This window comes from Phodopus roborovskii, unplaced genomic scaffold (assembly GCF_943737965.1).
Source record: "Phodopus roborovskii unplaced genomic scaffold, PHOROB, whole genome shotgun sequence".
NCBI lineage: Eukaryota > Metazoa > Chordata > Mammalia > Rodentia > Cricetidae > Phodopus > Phodopus roborovskii.
The window spans coordinates 447,575-470,504 of NW_026126541.1; the positions used below are offsets into that span (position 1 = coordinate 447,575).

The 22,930-nt window shown below is 41.0% G+C and overlaps 1 protein-coding gene across 1 annotated transcript; it reads right to left on the minus strand.

Moving 5' to 3' along the window:
* Nucleotides 1-1,025: 1,025 nt before the first annotated feature.
* Nucleotides 1,026-22,715, minus strand: Dennd10 (DENN domain containing 10). The gene is made up of 9 exons (XM_051199656.1): nt 22,589-22,715; nt 19,930-20,126; nt 17,691-17,770; nt 14,159-14,307; nt 13,287-13,398; nt 9,951-10,051; nt 8,441-8,548; nt 6,966-7,060; nt 1,026-2,704 (listed from the first exon to the last, which is right to left on the minus strand). Exons 1-9 carry the CDS (start codon nt 22,641-22,643, stop codon nt 2,522-2,524), a joined length of 1,080 nt encoding a protein of 359 aa, XP_051055613.1. The 5' UTR covers nt 22,644-22,715; the 3' UTR covers nt 1,026-2,521.
* Between the last annotated feature and the right edge of the window lie 215 nt (nt 22,716-22,930).

Genomic DNA, 22,930 nt, shown 5'->3' on the forward strand with positions numbered 1-22,930 from the left:
TTGAGAGCTCACAGCATGGAGCAAAGTACCCCTTCTGTAACATCCCGTTTCTCTCATCAGATCTGACCCTGGCCACACTACTACAAGACATGTTGGCTGGTCATATTTCCTAGCAGACTGTCATTAGAGAAGATGCACACATTTGGTTACTGCAGTGATGTTTCCCCACTAAACTCACCAAGATGTCTGTGTTTTTCCAGTTATCCTGTCTGCAGGACAATTATTCCAAAATTAGGTTTAAAAAAAGTATTACGGCAGCCCAGAAAGACAAAATTGGTAAGTGACCTACCACATGACTCAGTGTGGGCACTGGTGGATACTACACAGAATTTAAGCTAGAGAAATGGCTCAGAATTTAAGTGTGCTTGATGTTCTTCCAGAGGATGTGAGTTCTGCTCCTAGCACCCATGTGGCTGCCTGTGACTCCAGCTCCAGGAAAATCCAGCACCATCTTCTGACACCCCCCACATGTGGCATACACACAAATATATATATAAATTAAAAAAAAATTGTGTGTGTATGTGTATAGGAAAAGATCAGGATACGTAAGAGGGTTTAAAAAAAAAAAAAAGGTCATCAAGTGTGGTGACCACATCTATAATTCCAGTACCCAGGAGGCAGAGGCAGGTAGATGTCTGAGTTTGAGACCAGCCTGGCCTCTGTAACAAGTTCCAGGCCAGCCAGAACTACATAGTGAGACCCTGTCTCAAACAATAAATACAAGGTGGGAGCTAGAGAGAGGACTCAGCAGTTAAGAACACTAACTCTCAGAGGACCCAGGTTTGGCTCATAACCATCTATAATTTCAGCCCCAGGAAAACCATGTTTCTGACCACCATGAACACCAAGTATACAAATGGCTCATGAACATACATACACATAAATCAAAACACAAAAATACCACAAGATGGGCAAAATCTCCAGGTGGAAGATTCCTCCTGATTACTTAAAATTATCAAAATGTTTCAATTTTGTAATTTTAACAGTATTGCAAAAGGGAACAATGAACAAAGACATTAGCAGTTCTTTTCATAAAGTGCAAATTTAATCTTCAATTGTTAGTTCCGGTTAACAAGTTATTTCAGGTCCTCTTTGTTCCCACCCTAGGACAAGAGGGAAAAGTTGTTTTTTATTTTTACTTAAATGTCTAACAATAAGATTTTAAAAAGACAACTTTTTTGTTTTGTTTTGTTTTTGAGACAATGTTTCTCTGTATAACAGCTCTTGCTGTCCTGGAACTCATTCCATACCAGGCTGGCCTTGAACTCACAAAGATCCACCTACTACTGCCTCCCAATGCTAGAACTAAGGTGTGTACCACCACGCCCAGCAAAAAGACCCAATTTAGATAACATTTATGCAAACATGTTTCCTGGTAAGGTTTGAAGGTTCTGCAACTGTACTGAAGGAAAGTGCCCTTTTATAATTAACATGAGTAGACATAGGAATGCCTAATTTAGACATTTGTGCTTACTTGGCAGTTTTAAGGTCTCAAACAAAGAAGCCAATAAGCCAGGCATTGGTGTCACATGCCTTTAATCCCAGTACTCGGGATACAGAGGAAGGCAGATCTCTGAATTTAAGGTCAGTATGGTCTACAGAGCAAGTTCCAGGACAGCCAGCACTACACAAAGAAACCTTGTCTCAACAAACAAAAAGGTCCAATAAGTATCTTTTATGATGTGACCAAATTACTTTTATTGCAGTCATTTGAAGACACTGTCTGGTTTTGGCCTCTGCAATATGAAGTAATTTACCAATATATGAAAGCATTATTGGGCTGAGAGTTTAGCTTACTGGAAAAGCATTTGCCTGGCATATGCAAGGCCCCAGGTTCCAGTTCCAGCACTGCAAACAAAAAACAGGTGTTGTTTCTTATATTAAAAGGGGCTCCTCTGTTACAGGGACTGGCTTCTTTCCCAAAGGCACTGCTAGAAGCAGTTAGTCAAAGAGTTCTAATCAAGTACAAAATCTACAAAAAACCTCCATAATATAGGCAAAAATTCCAAAGCCCCAAAACATTTTCTTTTACCAGAAAGTGCAATTGCAATATCTCTTGAATGATATTCTAGGTAATTCTGCAGAAAACATAGCAATTTGGCTCAGAAAGTAAAATCTCTCATGAGGAATTCAAGTTTTTTCCTAGAAGAATAAAAAGCAAACTGTGAGGCAGCTTTCTGAAAATAAACTGTTATGGATACAGTGAGACAAACAGGGACACACAATGAAGGCTTGCATGTGCTCATCTGTGTGTGTGACTCCTTAACTCTGGGACAGCATATGGCTCTTACCATTAGGACAGTAGTTAAAACACTGTCCAGCACTGGGTCAAATTGGCAGGGAGAAAAAAACAAACACAAAAACAAAAACCACAATTGTTTTTATGTGTTTCTCAGGTGAGATCTCAATACTTGGAAATAAATCATTAAAAATAGAACATTTCCTCTGTAATTCCAATACTATATAATGCCAATGGGCACCCAGAATGAAAGGAAGTTCTGTATGGTGTTGCTGTGGACTGTCAGATCTTCAGCATCTGTTCGGCTGCTGCTAGATGGTAAAGGAAATTCTCCGTTGCAGGTGGGAATCGCTTTTGCTTCAGGGCCTCAACACTGAGGACAATCTTTCCCCTGTCCCCGTCACCTGACACTTCTGAAAATGGTGCTAGATTGTTGAAGATTTCTTTTGTTTTTAGGGCAATGTCCTTTAATAGAACAGAAAAATACATAGTATGTTAGTATCTAAAAATGTGATTAGTTATTTTCTAGAATCCTCCTTCTGTTATCAGACTGACTTCATAACAACCCCCCCCCCCCCCCCGCCCCTCAGGACAGGGTTTTCTGACTGTCCTGGAATTCACTCTATATAGAGACCAGGCTGGTCTCTAAATCAAGATTAAAGTCACCTACCACTATGCCCAGCTCTCATAAATTACTAAAACAAAATAACTTAGGATGTTGATGAAATAACTTAGGATGTTGATGTCACAGATGTGTTTAGAATCATTTTAGTAATTTTTAAGCATAATGCATTGATACTAAGAACAGTCACTGTGTGGCCAGGTCATACCTTCAATCCTGGCACTCGGGAAGCAGAGGCAGGAGAATCTCTGTGAGTTCGAGAATAAACCTGGTTTACAACAAGACCAAGTGTGAGGACAGCATCCCAAGCTACCCAGAGAAACCCTGTCTTAAAAACCAAAACAACAACAACAACAACAACAAAAAACCAAAAAGAAAGTAAAGAATAGTCACTGTGGAGGGATCGGCATGGTGGAGCTTGACTTTGACCCCAGTGGGAGGCAGAGGCAGGTGGGTCTCTATGAGGTTAAGGCCAATCTGGTCTATACAGTGAGGCCCAGTCAAGACAGGGCTATATAGTAGACTGTGTTTCAAAACAAAAAAGCCAAGTGTGGAAGTGTATGCTTTTAATCCCAGCACCCAGGAGGCAGCAATAGGCAGATTCCTGAGTTTGAGGACAGCCAGGACTACTTAAAGAAAGCCCATCTTTAAAAAAAAAAAAAAAAAAAAAGACACCACAGGCCCACCAGGTAAAAGCAAATTGCCAGGCAGACACAGGCGGATCTCTGTGAGTTTGAAGCTAACCTGGTCTACAGAGCCAATTCCAGAACAGGCCCCAAAACTACACAGAGAAGCCCTGACTCCCCCAAAAAAAGCAAACTGTCAAGCCTGACAATTTGAGTTTAATCCCTGAGACCCACATGGTGGAAAGAATCGACTTCTGAAAGTTGTCTTCCACCTTCCATACGTGTAGTGATCTCTCTCTCTCTCTCTCTCTCTCTCTCTCTCTCTCTCTCTCACCACACACACACACACACACACACACACACACACACGTAATAATAAAGAATAGTCGCCACAATGGTTCAGTGGGTAAAAATGAGTGATAGCTGTGAAACCCTGAACATCTCAGTTCAATCCCTAGATCCTACAATGGAAGAACCAACTCTAGGATATATGTAAATGCATACACACAATACTGCAAAAGAAAAAAGTACAGTTGCCTTGTTATATTGTTTCTAGAAGGTTTTTACCATGCCAAACAGGCACTGTGTGCCTAGGAAGTCAACTCCTTTCTTCCCTGCAGAATCCTGGCTACCTGTATTATACTTCTCTACGAATTCACCTACTTTGGTACATTATCTAAGTAGAATCACATATCTGCCATTTTGTGATTGGCTTGTTTCATACAACATGTCACTAAGTCCTGAAGGTTTACTCTTGACTATTAGACCCTCCTTTTCTAAGGCTGAATCGTACCCTATTGTATGTGCCCCACTATATTTTGTTTACCCACTCTTCCCGATGATGGATAACCAGGTCACTTACATTTTTTATTGAGTGTTACATAATTACTAGTGACGAAAGTCTGTTTAAGTCTCTGCCTTCAATTCCACTGGATATTCATCTGGAAGCTAAGTCATTCTATGGGTACCATTCTTTGAATGAGTCTCTTCCCCCATTCCCCATTTGCCTAGCAGAATAACCTAACACTTACCACATGGCTTTATGCCTGAGTAACTGGCACTCCTGAGTGGCATGTGACTCACTGGAACTCACATTAAAGTCATGTCTTTTACCTGTCTTGACCATATCATAAACACATTCAAGTATTTTTGAACATTTAGTGCTTTCACTTTCCTTTCCCACGATCTCACACATTATGTGGAATTATTTATGTATCACTTATAATCCATGAGAAATAATCCAAATAACCTACAACTGTAATCTCTGTATTGACCTACATTAATAAGGATGGCTGTTTCTCAGGCCATTGCTCTGCTGTCCACTATAACTAGATATTATGACCCTATTGCTGATGACACCATATACTGGTGTAGGACATACAGAAATTAAGCTGAAACTAATCAAGAAACTTCCTTTCTCCTTGCTAGCTTTCATAGTGCCAGAAAGCACTATATATATATATACATATATATATATAATGTTGCTGATGAAGACACAACTATGGTCTTACCTCATATTAGACCCTGTATGTCATAAAACTGACCTGCAAGGCAAGATGTGCCCACCACTGGTGCAGTAGTGACTGGACTGTTATAGAGTAACAATCATCTGCTTTCTGACTGGATTTGAGCCTGCTCCACAGGAGGGAATTCTTGATTGCTACTGTAAACCTGGTCGAAAGCCATGACTCAGGGTCAAGGGAAGAGGTGAGTTCACAGTAGGGGGGAGCACACTACTGCTGTTTTCTAAATGGTCACATTGCCACTGACATCTAGATATTTGAGGTTGTGTCGAAAGGCTTTGCTGCTGGTCAGAGGGGCTTCTTGCAGAGTGATTACCGCAGAGACTCAAACAGGCCAAAGGCTGAGAATAAGTGACTGAATGCTCACCCCTAAGTAGGATATCTATAACACTACCCCCCACCCCAGGCTCAAAAAACACCACAGAATCATGGAAGAGAGGGTAGAAGGAAATTAAGGGCTGGATGATGATGGAAAGGAAAGCTGTGGAATGCTGACATGGCTGTAGCATTCATGAACTTGAAACAGCTGTGATTACCTATGTAAGACCTGTACAAGATGAAGGTAAAATTCCAACATGGTTAGGCAGAGGAAAACAAAGTCCCACCCCAGCTCAACCGATGACTGTTAGAGGGGAGACAGTCAGTTTTCTTTGGGGGTGTAGTCATGCTCCAACCCATGTGCACGGGGCAGAACTAATTGAACTCTGTGTGTGTGTGTGTGTGTGTGTGTGTGTGTGTGTGTGTGTGTGTGTGTGTGTGAGATGGGGTAGGCATGGGGCTAAAGAGATGGCTCAGTGGTTAAGAGCACTTGTTGCTCTTTCAGAGGACCTAGGTTCAGTTCCCAGCACCCACATGGTGACTCACAACCATTCGTAATTCCAGTTGCAGGGGGTCCAACATCCTCTTCTGACCCCTGTGTTATAGTGCAGACATACGTGCAGATAAAACACTAATACACAAACACATACAATACATAGAGATAGCTGGTAGATAGGTAGATGATAGCTGATAGATCATAAGCAGATAGATAGATGTAGACAGACAGACAGACAGACAGAGGAAGTTGGGAGGGAATCTACTGAAGAGATCCAGCAGAAGTAGGGAACAGCTATCTATCAAAATACAAAGTATTCTGTATACATGTGTGAAATTCTCAAAGAACAAGTTTAAAATGATACTAAAAAGAGTAAGTGTTCCTGCTCTAATTTGGTGGGAGCCAATAGCTGATTCACATAGCAAAAGAGAAGCGTCTGTCTCAGTCTTCGGAGAGGACCCACCCACTTTTCCTGGCCATGCTGCACAGGCCACCAGCACTGCCGAGAGAGAACAGTGCTGTCAGCCAACCCTGCCACAAAGCCTGTTGTCCCTTTCATGTGCTTACAAGTCAACAACTCCTCAAAGACCAAGTATTAAAAGCTTCAACCCTTCAGTTCAAAATGGACACTTGATTCCAAAGTTACGGTTTCACCACTTGATCCTCCATGAAAATTCTTTTTCTTTTTTTAATTTAATTTTTTCTTATTTTACAAATCGATCCCAGTTCCCTCACCCTCCTTTCTTCCCTCCCTCCCATGTCCTCCCCCACCCCATCCCATTCTCCCCCTCCACCCCCACTCCACAGGGAGGGTGGTACCTTCCAGGAGGGGTCAACAAAATCTGTTAAAGTCGTTTGGAGTAAGGGAAAATTCTTTCAGCAGGATGAAATGCATTGGTGCCCACATAGGCATTCCAGCCCATTCAGTGGTTACAATTCTCACCAGCCAGGTTGGATTTAGTACCAGCCCCTGTAATGACCTGGCCCCCTCTGCCCCTGCCCCTTGTCCATCATCTTGGCCACTGCAAAACTTATTATTGCCAGTTGGCCTGTCCCTTGACACTTCATTCTGCCACCATGGCCTGATAAATTGTACAGTGAGGCTACTGTAGGAAGCCTCATAAGGCAGATCAAGGTTTACCTGTATAACCTGGCTGTCTGACTTCTCTGGGTCTTCTGCAGACTGCACAATTAGCTGACCAATTTCTTTATGCAGTTTGCCCATTGTCATGGCCTCTGATGAAAGCAGAAAGAATGTTGTATGAAGATTTAAAATTTTACACAATAAAAAATAACCAAGCCATCCAACTAAAAATCTGATAGGGCTTTTCAAAAGTCAACAGATAACCCTCTAGGTTTCCATTTTATTCCCAACACAAATGTAAAAGCATGCTGGAAGTATTATCACCAGTGCCAAACCAGATTTCCCCTTCATATCTGCCTGGTAAAATGAATAAAAAACACTGATTACAAGTTAGCTATGACTTGAAGGCAAAGCCTGACCATCTTTCCCAAGTCTTTACAGTGAGGAATCTAAATGGCACATATATTTAATTCCAGCATTCTGAAGGCAGAGGAAGGCTGATCTCTTTAAGTTGTAGGCCAGCCCGGTCTACACAGTGAGTTCTAGTACAGCCCTGACTATGAAGGAAGACTGTTTCAAATAAAAATCAAGAAAAAAAAAAAAAATTTAATGTATTTTCTGGCAGAAAGGTTGTGAAAGAAGAGCTTCCTGCCTGGCCCTCAGGAGCCCAAAGAGTACACAGCATGTTCAGAGGCTTGGAAAAGGAAACCACTTTGGTCACATGAATTACAGATGGTGCTCCTGCTTGCTGTGAGATAAAAGTTCTGTGTGGGGCTGGAGAGATGGCTCAGCGGTTAAGAGCACTGGCTGCTCTTCCGGAGGTCTTGAGTTCAATTCCCAGCAATCACATTATGGCTCACACCATCTATAATGAGATCTCTTTTGGACTGCAGGCATATATACAGACCGAACACTGTATACAAAATAAATTAATTTAAAAAGAGAAAGCATTAAAAAAAAAAGAAGAAAGAAAGAAAGAAAGTCCTGTGTGTCACTGCAAGGAACATACTCCACTAAATACTCCACCAACTGGAATGAGCATGTTCTGTAGATCAGAACAAAAAGTAGGCAGTGACATCCTTTTTGGCTCAGGCCATGACCATTTTTTATAATTTTAGCCTTATAAGAGGTAATATTTCCTAAGGCTGTTTCTACTTTCATTTTCCCTCATGAAATTTTAAACAAGTGAAAAGAAAGAAATTCTGGTTTTACTCATCTGAAATGGCTAGATGAAACCTTCATAGCATCAAACTCTAACATAGAGTCCTGCAGCCAGCTTTCAGATGCTCCCACATTTGGGCACTAGTGAGAGATCACACAAATGCTATGAGCAAAAATCCCACCTATCTTCTTAAAATATGTAGACCTTCAGGAATAAATTATACACCTTGGGCACTGAGAAATCCCTCCAGTTCCAGCAGATGCCAAGTAAGCTCTCAAATCCTGGCTTTAAGGAGTAAGCCTAAAACATAAAGCTGCTTGGCTTGTACCTCATGTAAATACTGGAATAGAGAATTGAATGGAAAAGTCACCTTTTGCAAGTGGAGCGATGGTGATCTCATTATCTGCCAGATTCACAAACACATCATAGAGGTCTGGTCTGTTGCTCACCTCCAATTCCACAAAGCCAGCAATGTATCCTGCATTGCAAATTGATCAAATTACTGGAGCAGAAAGAAATCATGTGGTGAAGGTCTCAGAAGACTCAATCTGATGAGCACTGGCTACTTTCTTTAGGGTTTTCTGTTACTCAGGAACACTAGCTGTACCAGTGGCACTTATTTACTAGTGCTATATAATCAAAATACATATGGCTCAAAATGTTCTGAAATTTAAGTTCAATGTCAAGGAACAAGGCTGGAATAAAGCATTTACTTTTTGGTCAGTGCTAACAAGGTCAAGAATGTCAAAAAGTAGGTAACAGCTTTAGTCCCAGCACTCAGCAGTTGGATCTCCATGAGTTCAAGGACAGCCTGGTCTGCAGAGAAGCTACACAGAAACCCTGTCTCAAACTCCCCTTCCCAAAAAGCCCACACCCATGTGTCTGTCTTTGAGTACCTCTCGCCTCTTAGTCCTCATGTATAAAACATTAAAAATATCTCTTAATTAAAAATCCAACTATGGTTTAAAACAAAGAAAATGGACTTAACCATTGACTTCATTTCAGATCTCTGTCCTCAGGAAAGCCATAACTACATGTCTAGGTTGTGAAGGATGATACAGGGACCATCTCTGAGTGCTATCATATCTGATAACAATGACTGTTAATGGAATCAGTAAACTTCTAGAATTGGTGCTGTTTAGAATGGTCATTCCTACACGTTGGTTATTTCAAACAGGCAGCGGTGGTGCATACCTTTAATCCCAGCATTCAGGATGCAGAGACAGACGGATGGATGTCTGTGTGTTTGAAGCCAACCTGGTCTACAAAGTGAGTTCTAAGACAGCCAAGGCTGTTAACACAGAGAGAAATCCCTGTCTTGAAAAAATAACCAAAACCAAAACCAAAACTTAAAACAAAACAAAAACCCTAAGCACTCAAAAGCAAATTACTGATTAACTTAGGGCTGGGAATATAGCCCTAAGTGGCCTTGCCTAGCATGCCTGAAGCTAATCCCTACATGCAATTTCTAATACCAGGAAAACATGAATATGAGTGCACACACACATGCGAACACATGTATACACACACACACACACACAGGAAAACAAACACAAAACAAACAAGTTAAAATGGTAATTATGTGCATTTTAACTGCAACTTTTGTTTGCTTGTTTTTTCAAGACAGGGTTTCTCTGTGTAACAGCCCTAGCTGTCCTGGAATTGGCTCTGTAGATCGGGCTGGCCTTGAACTCACAGAGATCCATTTGCCTCTGCCTTCCGAGTGCTTTACCACAATTTTTAAAAATGTTTTTAAAATAGAAAAATTTGCAAAACCAAAGTTTCATTATTCATTTTACCAATGCGTTCATGCCCCACCAATACAAATACACACACAAACATCAACAGAGTCTTTGCTCCCCTGGGATGTTCTCATGTACCTGTGCACATCTGCAGGCTTTCTAGTTCTTCGGCATGGAGGTGCACGTAAGAATGGAGGATGCTCCAATCCTGTCGATGCCACACCAGGGCAGGCAGAGTCCTGAGGAATAAATGTAGTGTGAATTCTAATTGGCCTTAATAGTAAAAAACCCATGTCAGATATAGGGGTAAATGCTGAGAGATCAGACAAGCAGAGCAGCCAGACACTAGTTCTTGCCTCTGCTGAATCCTCAGACCAAATGGGTGGTCCTGTCTCTAGGAATTCTCAGACTGAATGCAATGATCTCCTGTCTCCTCCCACTTTATATTCCTCTCTCTGCCCAGCCATATCACTCCTGTCTCCACCTCCCCAGTGCTGGGATTAAAGGCATGTGATACCCAAGTACTGGGATTAAAGGTTTTAGCCACCACCGCCTGGCTCTGTTTCTCTTTGAGACTGGATCAACTCGTGTAGCTCAGGGTGGCCTTAAACTCAGAGATCCACCTGCCTCTGCCTCCCAAGCGCTAGGAATAAAGATGTATATCACTGCCTGGCTTCTATGGCTAACTAGGGTGGTTAGCTTTGCACTCTGATCTTCAGGCAAGCTTTATTTGTTAAAGCACAAACAAAATACCACCAAAAATAAAGGCACAATCTCAGTCATACAGTTGCTGACCTTCACTTTGGACACTGCCTGCTCCTTCTCCCAAGAGGAAACATCCAGGGTCAGGCCCTATGAATGAATGGCTATTCAGGAAGAGGAGAAACTAAGCCTAAAATGTACTAACACCTCTGGACTTAACAATAAAGCTATGCCTGTGTGTGTGTATGTGTGTGTGCACGTGTGCGTGTGGGTGTCTCTGGACAAGGTATTGTACCCTCGTGGGCTTGGAGCATATTAGGTAGTCCTGGTGTCAAACCCGTGACAATCCTCCTGCCATAACCTCCAAAGTGCTAAGATTACAGGTATATGTCACCAAACCTGGATAAGGCCACATAATTAAACTACCTTTTGGGTCAGATTACCTACAAAAAGCACAAACTGAAGTTTGCAAACTGCTAGAGACATATTTGGGGTGCTATCCAAACTAGCAAGACCGTTGTTTTCTATAAGTCTCAATTTTATTTATATATATATATATATATATATATATATATATATATATATATAGTTTGTTTTGTTTTTTGAGACAGTGTTTTTCTGTGGCTTTGGAGGCTGTCTTAGAACTAGCTCTTGTAGACCAGGCTAGTCTCAAACTTACAAAGTTAGCGTGCGCCGCCACCACCACCTTGTTCCTATTTATAATTCTAGCCAACTTTGCAAAATGTGTTGTTTGTTTTCAGACAACACACAGGTTGAAGCAGAAATACTTGGAGCAGGGGGCTGGAGATATGGCTCAGCAGTTAAGAATACTGGCTGCTCTTCCAGAGAATCCAGGTTGAATTTCCAGTACCCATATAGGGGCTCATAACCATATATAACTCCAGTCTCAGTGGATTCAATGCCCACTTCTGGCCTCTGCAGCAATCAGGTACACACATGGTGCACAGACATACATGTAGGCAAACCACCCATACACATAAAATAACCAAAAAATTTAAAAGCAAGTGTTGCAGGAAGGTGTGAGGAATTCATGCAGTTTTGGGAAATCCATTTCAGAAGGTATGGATACTCTAGTTTAAAAGAATAATGTAGGCAGGAAAGTGATGAAGTAAAGTCAAAGACAGAAGAAATAGGGTGAAAATTCTGGCCCTCTCACCTTAGGACAAACACAGCCCAAAGATAATCATTTTAAAGCAGATACAGTAAAGGGTGAGGCATCTGAAAATCATATTACATAAATTATTCCCAGTACTGAAAACAAGCTCATCAGGTTTGTATTATGATCCTAAAATTATAGAAGCTCAGAACAGTCAGTATCTTTTACATGGCCACAGAGTTAACAAGTTGCCATTACATGATTTTAACCCAGGACTTTTGGTCTATAAAGCCTTTTAACCTTTCATAATCTCACCACTTAGTCTCTGCCTCATTTTTCTCATTCATAAAATATAAGAATGCTACTTCCTTGCATTTTTTAATCATGAGTAAGATCAATAATTTAAAGCATTCAATAAACACAAGACAAATAACAATTCTTTTTGCTTTTAAAAAAGACTTAAGAATGAATTAGAAGCTGGGTGGTGGTGACATCCAGCTTTAATCCCAGCACTGACCTGGGATCTCTCTGAGTTTGAGGCCAGCCTGGTCTATAGAGCAAGTTCCAGGACAGGAAAAGCTACGTAGAGAAACCATGTCTCAAAAAAAAAAAAAAAAAAAAAAAAAAAAAAAAAAGAATTAGATTTAGTAAACAAAAAAATTCCACTCTCAACACCCCATTTACCACTAACAATGAAGGAACAATTTTACTTAAAACAGAGGTCAGTCAGCAAACTGGGCCTTATGAGTTAGCTGCTTATCTTTGAAAATAAAATTTTATTGACACAACCATGCTCACCCACTTACATATATGTTGTCTAGGGTTATTTTCCTGCTAGCCAGGCAGTGGAGAAGCTGGCAGAGACACATGGTTCACAAGCCTAAAACATTTATTATATACATGTATGTGTATATATACACATACATATATATTTACTTTTATGTGTATGGGTGTTCCACCTGAATTCATGTCTATACAACACACGTACAACAAGGAGTTACAGATGGTTGAGAGGCATTATGTGGGTAACTGGAACTCAAACCCAGATCTAATGGAAGAACAGTCAGTGCTCTTAACCACCGACTCCGTATCTCTAGCCCAAGCCTAAACTACTTATTTTCTTTCAAACAAGTTTGCTAACTCATTGTATCTGCCAAAGAAATAGTTGTAGTTAGTATTCCTTTAAGAATGTGTGCATACATACCATTCCAAGCACCTATCCACATATATAAACATGCTAAACGAATGTTAAGAAGAGCCTTTCCTTCCCTGAATGTTCCCATCTCCTGTGCATATCTGCAGGTCTATTTCTATTTTGCTATTGTTTTTTAAGATAGGGTTTCTCTGTGTAGCCCTGGCTGCTCTAGGACTAGCACTGTAGACCAGCTGGTCTCAAACTAAGAGATCCACCTGCCTCTGCCTCCCAAGTGCAGCCTCTGCCTTCCAAGTGCTCTATTTCTAAAGTTAAATAAAAAAATCTTTCCAAATTCAGTGACCCTAAACTACTACCTCTAAACTGAATCACAAAAATGATATTTTACTCAAACTAACCCATGCTCTTTTTATCAAATATACAACAGAACATAGCATACAGCATCATCTAATATTTCCAACTGTCAGAAAAGCTTACACTTTCTAATAATTTAAGATGGTACCTGGTAAACTCCTGGACAGCTTCTACTTTGGGGTGATAGACAACAATTCGTTTTTTCAACATCAATGCTGTGTGTAAGATAACAGTTTCCATTCCAAATTGAGACACAATGTCTTAAAATAAAAAGATAATACTACATTAAATACATAATAGCATCATAAAGTTTCCATTAAAAAGAATTCTTGTCATATAAATACAAAACGACTTTTAATACACCAGCTACATTTAGGCAAATGCAATTAAGTGCAGTTATATTTCATCTGGTGAATAGGTATGTTTATTTATGTCTGCTTACCAGGATATATACTATAGTTGCCAGCAATGCCCTTTGGGGACTCTGGATACACAGATAATACCAGACTCCTAAGGAATTGCAACAAATAATACAAAGGAAAAACCAACATTTTTCATTGTCATAAAAAAAAAAAAAAAAAAAGCTTTGAAGAACACCCAACCTCAACCAAATGCTCAGGAACCACTAAAGACAGCAGATGGAGAGCAGCCGGCACTGCTAAAGGACCTGAAGAGGGGCAGCTCCTCCTCCACAGGACTCCAAGATCTGTGGCTTAGCACTTGGCTGTGTGTCATTGTAAATTGCTCAGCTAAGCACTGGACTGAAGACTATACCCATGGCTATAGTTCTCCAATAGGAAGAGCTAATGGCTAAGATGTGAGGAAACAAAAACTATGGCAGTCAGTGGGGACTGTGAGTCATGGAATTGAGCTATAAGAACATTTCTATAAAAGACACAATATGGAAAATGTCATCACAAAATACTTTGCTTTGACAGAATTCTAAGTCAGGAAAAGCAGGTTAAAATGATCATGGCTCGTGGCTTTTGTTGCTGTCCAGGGTTTTCCTTTCTTTCTTACCTTTGATGGAACCTGCAAGATATGCCTTTCGACTATCAAAGTCTTTGCTAAAGAAAGAGCCATTTTCTTCACTCTGGCAGATACCCTTGGTAAGAACTGCAATATAACTCTCCATCATTTTAACTGGGCTCCCATATTTCAGATATATCCTGTGAGAAAGGATAAAAGGTGACAATGTTTTTTATGCAAGACGGTAACATAGGGAAAGGCACCAGATTAGGCATTGGTGCTTTCTAGATTATAAAGTAGCCTGTAGCATTTCCAAACATGCAAACCTGCCCCTAACATTTCTTCTCTAATTTACTTTGAAATACAATATTTGACAGATGTGGACCATTTCTTTGTGGAAGGCTCTCTCCTGCCATCTGGAGATGTAGTCCCTATATAGGGGAAATTAACAGTGATTCCCAAAGCTGTATCACTCCCAGCAACATTGTATTCTTAGTTCTTTTTATGTCTTATGCTCACAACTAGTGTTCTCAGTCACACAACTCTGTTTTATTGCCTCAACTTCCTTTGACAATAGTTCAAAGTATTGTTCACAGAGAAAAACAGTGCTATAGAATCCAGGATTATTATAAGCAATCCTAGAGGTAACTACATTTAGTTGGTTAAGAAATCCATGCTGTTTAAAGTTTGCAGATAAACACAGACATCTGTCATCAAGTTAAAGACTTCCACAAACAGTTTTGGAACCCAGCTGCATTTATACTATCTTCCTCTTGAAATCCCTTTCTCTGAGTAACTAAGGCTATTTCTTTCTCTCTCATTTAACTAATTATTTATTTATTTAGAGACAGTGTCTCTGTGTCCTGGATGTCCTGGAATTTGCCATGTAGACCAGGCTGGCCTCAGATTCAGAGAGATCCACCTGCCTATGTGTCCAGAGTGTTGGGATTAAGGAACTAAGCCATCAAGCCTGTCTTAGAGCTACATCTTGCTTGAGAAACTTGACTGGGGCTGATGGCGCACTTCACTAGTCAAGCATGGGCTTAGCCTGTTTGAGGCCCTGGGTTTGATTCACAGCACTGAAGAATTTTAAAAAAAAGATTAAAAAAAAAAAAAAAAAAAAAAAAAAAAAAAGACATTACTTGGCATACTTGGGCCTTTCAGCAGCTAATGTAATAGAAAACCAAGAAAATTAAACTGAAAACTGAATTTTACAACTGAATGCTTGAAAGTTATATTTATTGTGGACTCTCTGAAAAAAAAAAAAAAAAAACCTAGTTTTTTGTTTTGTTTTGGCTTTTTTGGTTTTTCGAGACAGGGTTTCTGTGTAGTTTTGGAGCTTATCCTGGCATTCTCTCTGTAGACCAGGCTGGCCTCGAACTCACAGAGATCCACCTGCCTCTGCCTCCCAAGTGCTAGGATTAAAGGTGTGCGCCACTACGGGGGGGGGGGGGGGGGGACCTAGTTTAAATGATTACTAAATGCTTGCTACTTCAAGCTACAATCTGAGAAAAAGGTGGGGAACAATAAATACTATGAGCTCTCAAGTATGGCCACGACCCACTAATTCAAACACAAGAATATAAAAAGAGGATATTGCAGGGGTTGTGTGAACTGGGGATGGGGAAGAGGCAGGGAGAATTGTAGACTCCTGTATCACTGATACTTTTTTATTATGTGCTTCTTAATAAAAAATTTCATCAACATAATGAATAGAAACCAACTATCATAATGGAGAAATCAACCATAAGACTGAGGAAATGATAACCCTGGGCTATGAGAGACAGAAAAGAACAACCCCCTTAAAAAGACTGTGGGGGAACCAGGCAGTGTAGTTTAGAGGGCCAGGCCTGCCAAGCCTGGTGTGCACAAAACCCTATTAGCTGCAGAAACTAGATGAAGGGAGCAGTGGCAAACGACACCATCCAAGGATGGAAGTGGCTCTGCTATGTCACATCAAGCACACCAGAGGATGAAGGATCAAGGGGGTTGTCCTTCTGTATATATGTTCCTTTTATTAGTTGATGAATAAAACACTGGCCAATAAAAGCAAGGAAATAGGTAGGACTGGGAGAAGAGGCAGGACTAGGAGAAGAGAATTCTGGGAAAGGTAGGCCAGAAACAGTCACCACGTAACCACGGGGAGGATAGGATACACGAGGTAAGATAAAACCACATGGAAATTCTTAGACTAATAGAAATGGGTTAATAATTAAGACAGAGCTAGGCAATAAGAAGGCTTAGCCATGGACCAACAGTTTCATAATTAATATAGAATTTGTGTATTTATTTGGGGCAAGCTGCAGAACTGGGCAGGAAATCCTGTAATAGAAGGATGACGCCCAAGGACGGAAGCCCTCCTGAGTGGACTCTGTTTCATGTCACAGCAACCATATCTGCCTGATTCTTTCCCCAGGATTGAAGATAAGCACCTTTACATTCACCTCACCATCATGAAAAAGTGTCCATGAATGGTCCAAGGACATCACACATATGTGTGTGAGGACATACAGAAGTATTATACATGAGCACACATGTAAAGCTGAGTACATGGGAGCAGGAAGGGACAGGGGACAGAGGAAGTGGCTGGCAATTGCTGAGACCTCGTTCTTTCTACCCCATGACAGGAAAGGAGGATGTAGAATGCTGTAACACTGTGACTACAGAAACTAGACATCTTCTAGGCTTCCTGAAGTGGTAGTGGCATCTGAAACAATAGTGCCTTCTGAACTCCAAAATACTCCCTGCTCAGTTCAGCTGGGTAAACAGCCCTGACTAGGTAAGTCAGACACAATGGGAGCCTTATGCTTTTAGAAAACATCTCTACAGTGTTTTCAGCTTATAGCTTCTGTACCTCAACCCTTCTATTAATAACAACCTCCCCTATGTCAGTACCATAAGAACAGCAGCTGTTTCTGCTCCACAGTCAACTGTATGCCTGAAATTTATCTTTCCACAGCAAGTCTCGTAGTATGGCTAGTTACATAAACAATAAAACTTCATTTGGTTTAAACACAATCTAACTGAAACTCTTAGGTAATGTAGTTTTATTTTTCAATTTTTGCTTTGGTGTGTATGTGTGTGGGGTGCATAGGTATAAAAGACAAAAAACACATATTAGGTTTACAGTGGGAAACACAAAAATTCCCTTCAGCTCTTCAAAAAACTGTTGGGTGAGTGAGTTGACATATATGGCATTTAGAATTGCATGTTACACAGTGATACTAGTAAGACGAGAAAACTAAAACCTTGGAAAAGTTATCATTATAAAGCCAGTGCCCCTGGCTTTTTACATAAGAAAGATTGAGACCAAAAGTGGCAAGCAATCTGAGATGCCCAAGAACTACCAAAGCCAGATAAACTGCTTTTTCTCCTCCCCTGGCCCATTTCCCCAAATCAGAACGTAATCCACAAAGCAAAGAGAAAGCCCCTCTTTGAAAATCAGCTTCTGCAAAGCCGCAATGGATTAAATCAGGGAGACAGAAGACTGAATTTGTTTCCTGCATGTGGACATCTGCTGGGTCACTACTGAATAAGATCTTCATTTTGGTGAATTAGCATTTAACACAGGTTTCATACAGACCTACACAATATCCTAGTGAAGGCGGCATATTTCTCTGGGTTAAAATCTTTGGCGGTGAGAACAATAGAAAAATGAGTCACCTGTCCAAAAGAAACAAACAAAAGCACACTTTTTAAAGATACTTGAATAGAATTCAATAGATAATTAATGTAACACATTATTATTCTATTCTATCTAACCTCTTGGACTCAAATATAGTTGCATTTTTTAAGAAGAAAAGACCAAATTGTCTAAGTCTTCACTTGCTTCTCTATCCTTATTTTGAGATAGTCTCACTATGTAGCCCATGTTGATCTCAAATTTGAGGCCTTCTGCCTCAGTCTCCCAAGTGCTAGATTATATGGTGTGCCACTGTGCTCTGTTGAAAAACATGTATTTTGCGCTATTCTAAATCTTATTATTTTTGAAATCTGAACCACAGATATGATATGAATGCTGCTGTAACTTGGCACTCTATAATCCAAAACACAGGCCACATTCGCTTAAGATTTTTCAGAAAGAACTGAAAAAGAGATGGCTTATCGATTAAAAGCATTTGCCACTCTTGAAGAGGACCCCGGTTTGAATCCCTGAACCCACAGAGCATCTCACAACTGCCTGTAACTCCACCTCCAGGGGGTCTGATGCCCTCTTCTGGCCTCTGAAGACACCTGTACTCAAGTGAGCATACTTCCACACAAATAAAAGTAAAAATAAAGTTTGAAAAGAAACAAAATATAAGTCAGTTAGTCACGGTGGCACAAATCTGTAATGGAAGCACTTGGGAAATGAAGACAGAATGGTCAGGAGTTTATAGCCAGCTTTAGTTACTGCCTGGGCTATAAGAGACCTTGTCTCAAGACAAACCATCAAAGAGGAAAAGTACTTACTGAGCAAAATGCAAAGATCTTATAATACATTAAACTTTCAAACTTACATTTTCTAAGACCCTATGATTCTTTCCAAATGATTTTCTTGGTTTGTAATACTATTCTTCGTATTCTGAACACACTTCATACAGTCAAAGTTAACTCTGAAAAGTGAAAAGAGGCACCCCAAGTATGTGCCAGAGACTCAGCAACTTGTTTCCTTATCTTTCTCTTGGAAAACTATGCTTGCTTGAAGTTACAAACTATATAAACATAGCCCACACCTATAGTCCCAGCACTCAGGAGGCAGAGGCAGGCAGATCTCTGAGTTCAAGGCCAGCCTTGTCTAGAGTGAATTCCAGGACAGTCAGGGCTACACAGAGAAACCCTGTCTTGAAAAAAACCAAAACAACAACAAAAAGGAAACATGACTTATTCCCCAGGCCACACTGATACTTACTACTCAGAGTAAACAACATACCAATAAAAGTCTAATTATGACAGATTTTAATGATCATTTTAAATTCATAATGTATCGCTATCATTAACAAGTAAATTAAAAAGTTCTTAACTCTTCCAAGAATAATTGTATTCTTTTAAAAAGTTTTTAAGGGAATGAAGAGATGGTTCAGTGGTTAAGAACACTGGCTATTCTTCCAGAGGACTGAGTTCTACTCCCAATACCCACATGGTCATACATGACTATTTCTAACTGCAGGCCCAAGAGATCCAACACCTTCATCTGGACTCTGCAGGCACTAGACACCCATGTGGTACATTCATACAGACATATATTCAGGCAAAACACCTATACACATAAAAATAAATTTAAAAAACTTTTTAAAGCTTTTTCTAGCCTGAATGCATTATGTAGTTCAGGCTGGTCTTGAACTTAGCAATCCTCCTTCCTGAGCCTCCTAAGAGTTAGAATAATAGGCATGTGCCCTAACTTCCAGCTTCTAAAACAGTTTTGTGTTCTTAAAACTTCTTATGGAGACCAGGCTGCCTCACATTTTTAGAGATCCACCTGCCTTCAATGTGTTTGGATTAAACATGTGAGACATCACACCGAGCCCTAACACAGATTTTAATTATGGAAAACACCCCTTTTATTCAGTATGGCCTTGAAACTGCCCTGTATCTCTACTCCACCAGACTATAACTTTGATAGAGACTAAATATTCTCAAGTTGTTGAGCATTCAACTAGCCACAATGAATTATCAGTATTCATATAATGAAAGGAGTGTAAAAGAAAGGGAATAGTCCCAATGAAAGTAATATTCAATGCTCCCAAGTGTGTATTGTGAAAGAGTCTAAAGCTTATATTCTTAAATCACTTAGATATATTGTGTTTTTGTTTGTTTGTTTTGCTTGAATCAAGCAGTCATACCTTTTTCAAAATTGAAGAATCTGGAACTTCAACTGTAGTGACATAAAACCACGTTCTTCTGTACTGACCAAAGACAAAGGGGTGCAGAAGTTTATTTTCATCTGTTAGGCAGCACTTTCGGAGCAGCAGATTCCTTAATGAGGCTGTCGTGGAAGGGTAACACCAAACCCACAGAACTTCTCCATTAGTGTCCTTTTCTACGGTGGAAAGATGGTCACTGTGAGAATGTCAAACAGCAGCAAGGAGGTGAATTGATTGGTTACTCAGAAACACTTTGTGGAATCAGTTTTAACAACCCACTTTACGAAGCAATTCAGAGCACGTGAGACCCAAATTCCTATGAATTTGTGATTTGCATTCATTTGGTTGCTTTTGATTGTGATGGCCCAAGCTAGTCACAAACTGTGGTAAAAGATGACTCTGAACCCTGATTCTCCTCACTCTCATCTCTCAAGAGTTGAAATTACAGGCATTATCATCATGCCAGGCAGATTCATGACTTTAGTTTTAGGTCACCTAAGTAAACAGGTAAAAGTGTTTGCTTCTCAGCCTGATGGCCTGAGTTTGAACCCCAGGACACACATGGCCAAAGGAGAGAACTGGCTCCCAGAAGCTGTCCTCAGATCTCCAGGTGGACAAGCCTGAGGCATGTTCACACACAAAAATAAAAAGTAAAACTAGCCTTAGATATTTGTTAAGATTTTTTATCTTCTCCCACAAAAATGCATACAAACTTACATTTTTATGCAAAAGGAAGGCTCTTCAATAAAAATACATAGAAAGGATTCTTTTTTTTTTTTTTATTTTTATTTTGTTTTGTTTTGAGACAGGATTTTTCTATATTGTTGTATTGCCTTTGGAGCCTGTGCTGGAACTTGCTCTGTAGACTAGGTTGGCCTTGAACTCAGAGATCCACCTGCCTCTGCCTCCCGAGTGCTGGGATTGAAGGTGTGCACCACCAAGGCCAGGTCATAGAAAGGATTCTTAAAAGAAGGCTAGACATATAGACAGAGCCATTTGAAGCTCTGGGATTGATCCTTAACCCCCTTTCCAACAATGAGATAATGAAACCTCCTTCAACTCATGTCACACATACAGACTAGATTTAAATTTTTCACTTTTTGCTGGGGATTAAACCTAACACATCTTACATGCTAAGCAAGAGCTCTACTGCTCTGCCAATTTTTTTTTTTTAGAAAAACAACAATAAAAGCAATCCATTCATAATGTAATTTTAACCCTAACCCTCAATTACCAAAAAGGAAATGAAGAACTTGAGGGGCTGGCTCAGTCCCCAAAGTAGTTGATAAAATTAGATTTGTATCACTATGCCTCTGATACCCTCTTTACTTAGAAACAAACATCTTTTTCTTTTCCTGTGACAGGATTTCCCTGTGTAATTCTGGCTGTCCTGGAACTCACTATGTAGACCAGACTGGCCTCAAACTCAGAGATCCACTGCCACCTGAGTGCTAGGACTAAAGGCTTGATACCACTGCCCAGCTTAGAAATAAATACCTTCCAAACCCATGCCAAATTAATAACTAAAGAGCTGTCATATGCACAAATATGTTTGTAAGATTTTGTTTTTCTTTTTTGAGACAGTTTTCCTGTGTTGCCCTGGCTGTCCTAGATCTTGCTCTGTAGACCAGGATGGCCTTGAACTCACAGATATCTTCCGTGTAATTCAACCTTAATTCTGAAGTGCTGACAAGTCCAAGATGCCAGAGGTACATGGGTTTTGTCTTCAAGTAGTTTTTTTTTTTAAATCATACTAGAAATTAATACAAGGTGGATAGAGATGGCTCAGCAGTTAGCACTGGTTTTTCTTCAAGAGGACTGGGTTTCAATTCCCAGCACCCATATGGCAGCTCACAATTGGTTCCAGTACCATAGAATCTGATGATCTCTTCTGATCTCCGTTGGGCACCAGACATACACACGGTGCACAAACATATAGACAGATGCATACAAAGTAAATTTTCATAAAAAAATGAATACAGAATAAAGACACTCCTTTAAACTTCCGAAAAACAATTACTGCAGTTACTTGCTAAGTATAAGCAACCCGCTTGCATTCTGCAAGGAAGGATAGCGTCTAGGTGTATTAGACTCTCAGGAGAATATTCAAAGGAATTCATAATGGTTCATTCATTCGTGCAGTCTGGCGCTGTCAACTACCGCCTCCTTGGGCTGCACAAAACTAACGCACAGTCTGGACTGTCCAAAGATACTACGAACTTCCTCACCATGAATTCCTATAAACTAGCCGGGGTCACAAATGTGACCATGCAGCAGGGGCATCTGGGTCAACTGACACGAAGTTCTCCACGGTGGAAGTGGAGGCTCGAGGTCATCCTGCGCGGGTTCCACTATTGGCTCCGCCACTTCCTGGAGTGTCTTGCCAATGCACCCCGGGGCGTCACCCATGCTCCCGGGGAGCCGCAAACACCCGCGACCCGGCCCCAGCTCTCCAAGGCCCCGCCATCCACCAGCCGCGAGCCGCGCCCGCCCGCAGGCACCACGTCAGTCCCGGCGGTGAGGAGGACGGGTTCCACGGCTCAGGTCCAGCCCCTCCCAGGAGGGGCGGCCCGGCGCTTCCAAGAGCCCAGGCGGATCTGGGGCGCGGCCTAGCGGGCAGAAAGCCTGCCTCCCTTACCGATCAGCCCGACTCCGAGCATCAGCTGCGTTTCGGTCGCCACAACCGCAGCCATCTTCCGCCGCTCGCCCGGTCCGCGCCGCAGGCCCCACCCCTCCCCTCGGCCACGCCCACACGAGTCCCGTCCCTTCCGGCCGGGCGGAGCCGACCCTGCGGTACCGCCCCTGGCTTCCCTTTCCCGGAGCGGACTTAATTCTTGCAGCGCAGCATCTCTTAGGCCCGCGTTCATCACAGAGACTTTTCCAGCATTTCACCCCTCCGTGAAGTACCTTAAAGATGGAGTCTCCATTCACTGGTTCATTACAAAAAACGAAAACAATTGGAAGCCTAAGTTGGGAACAT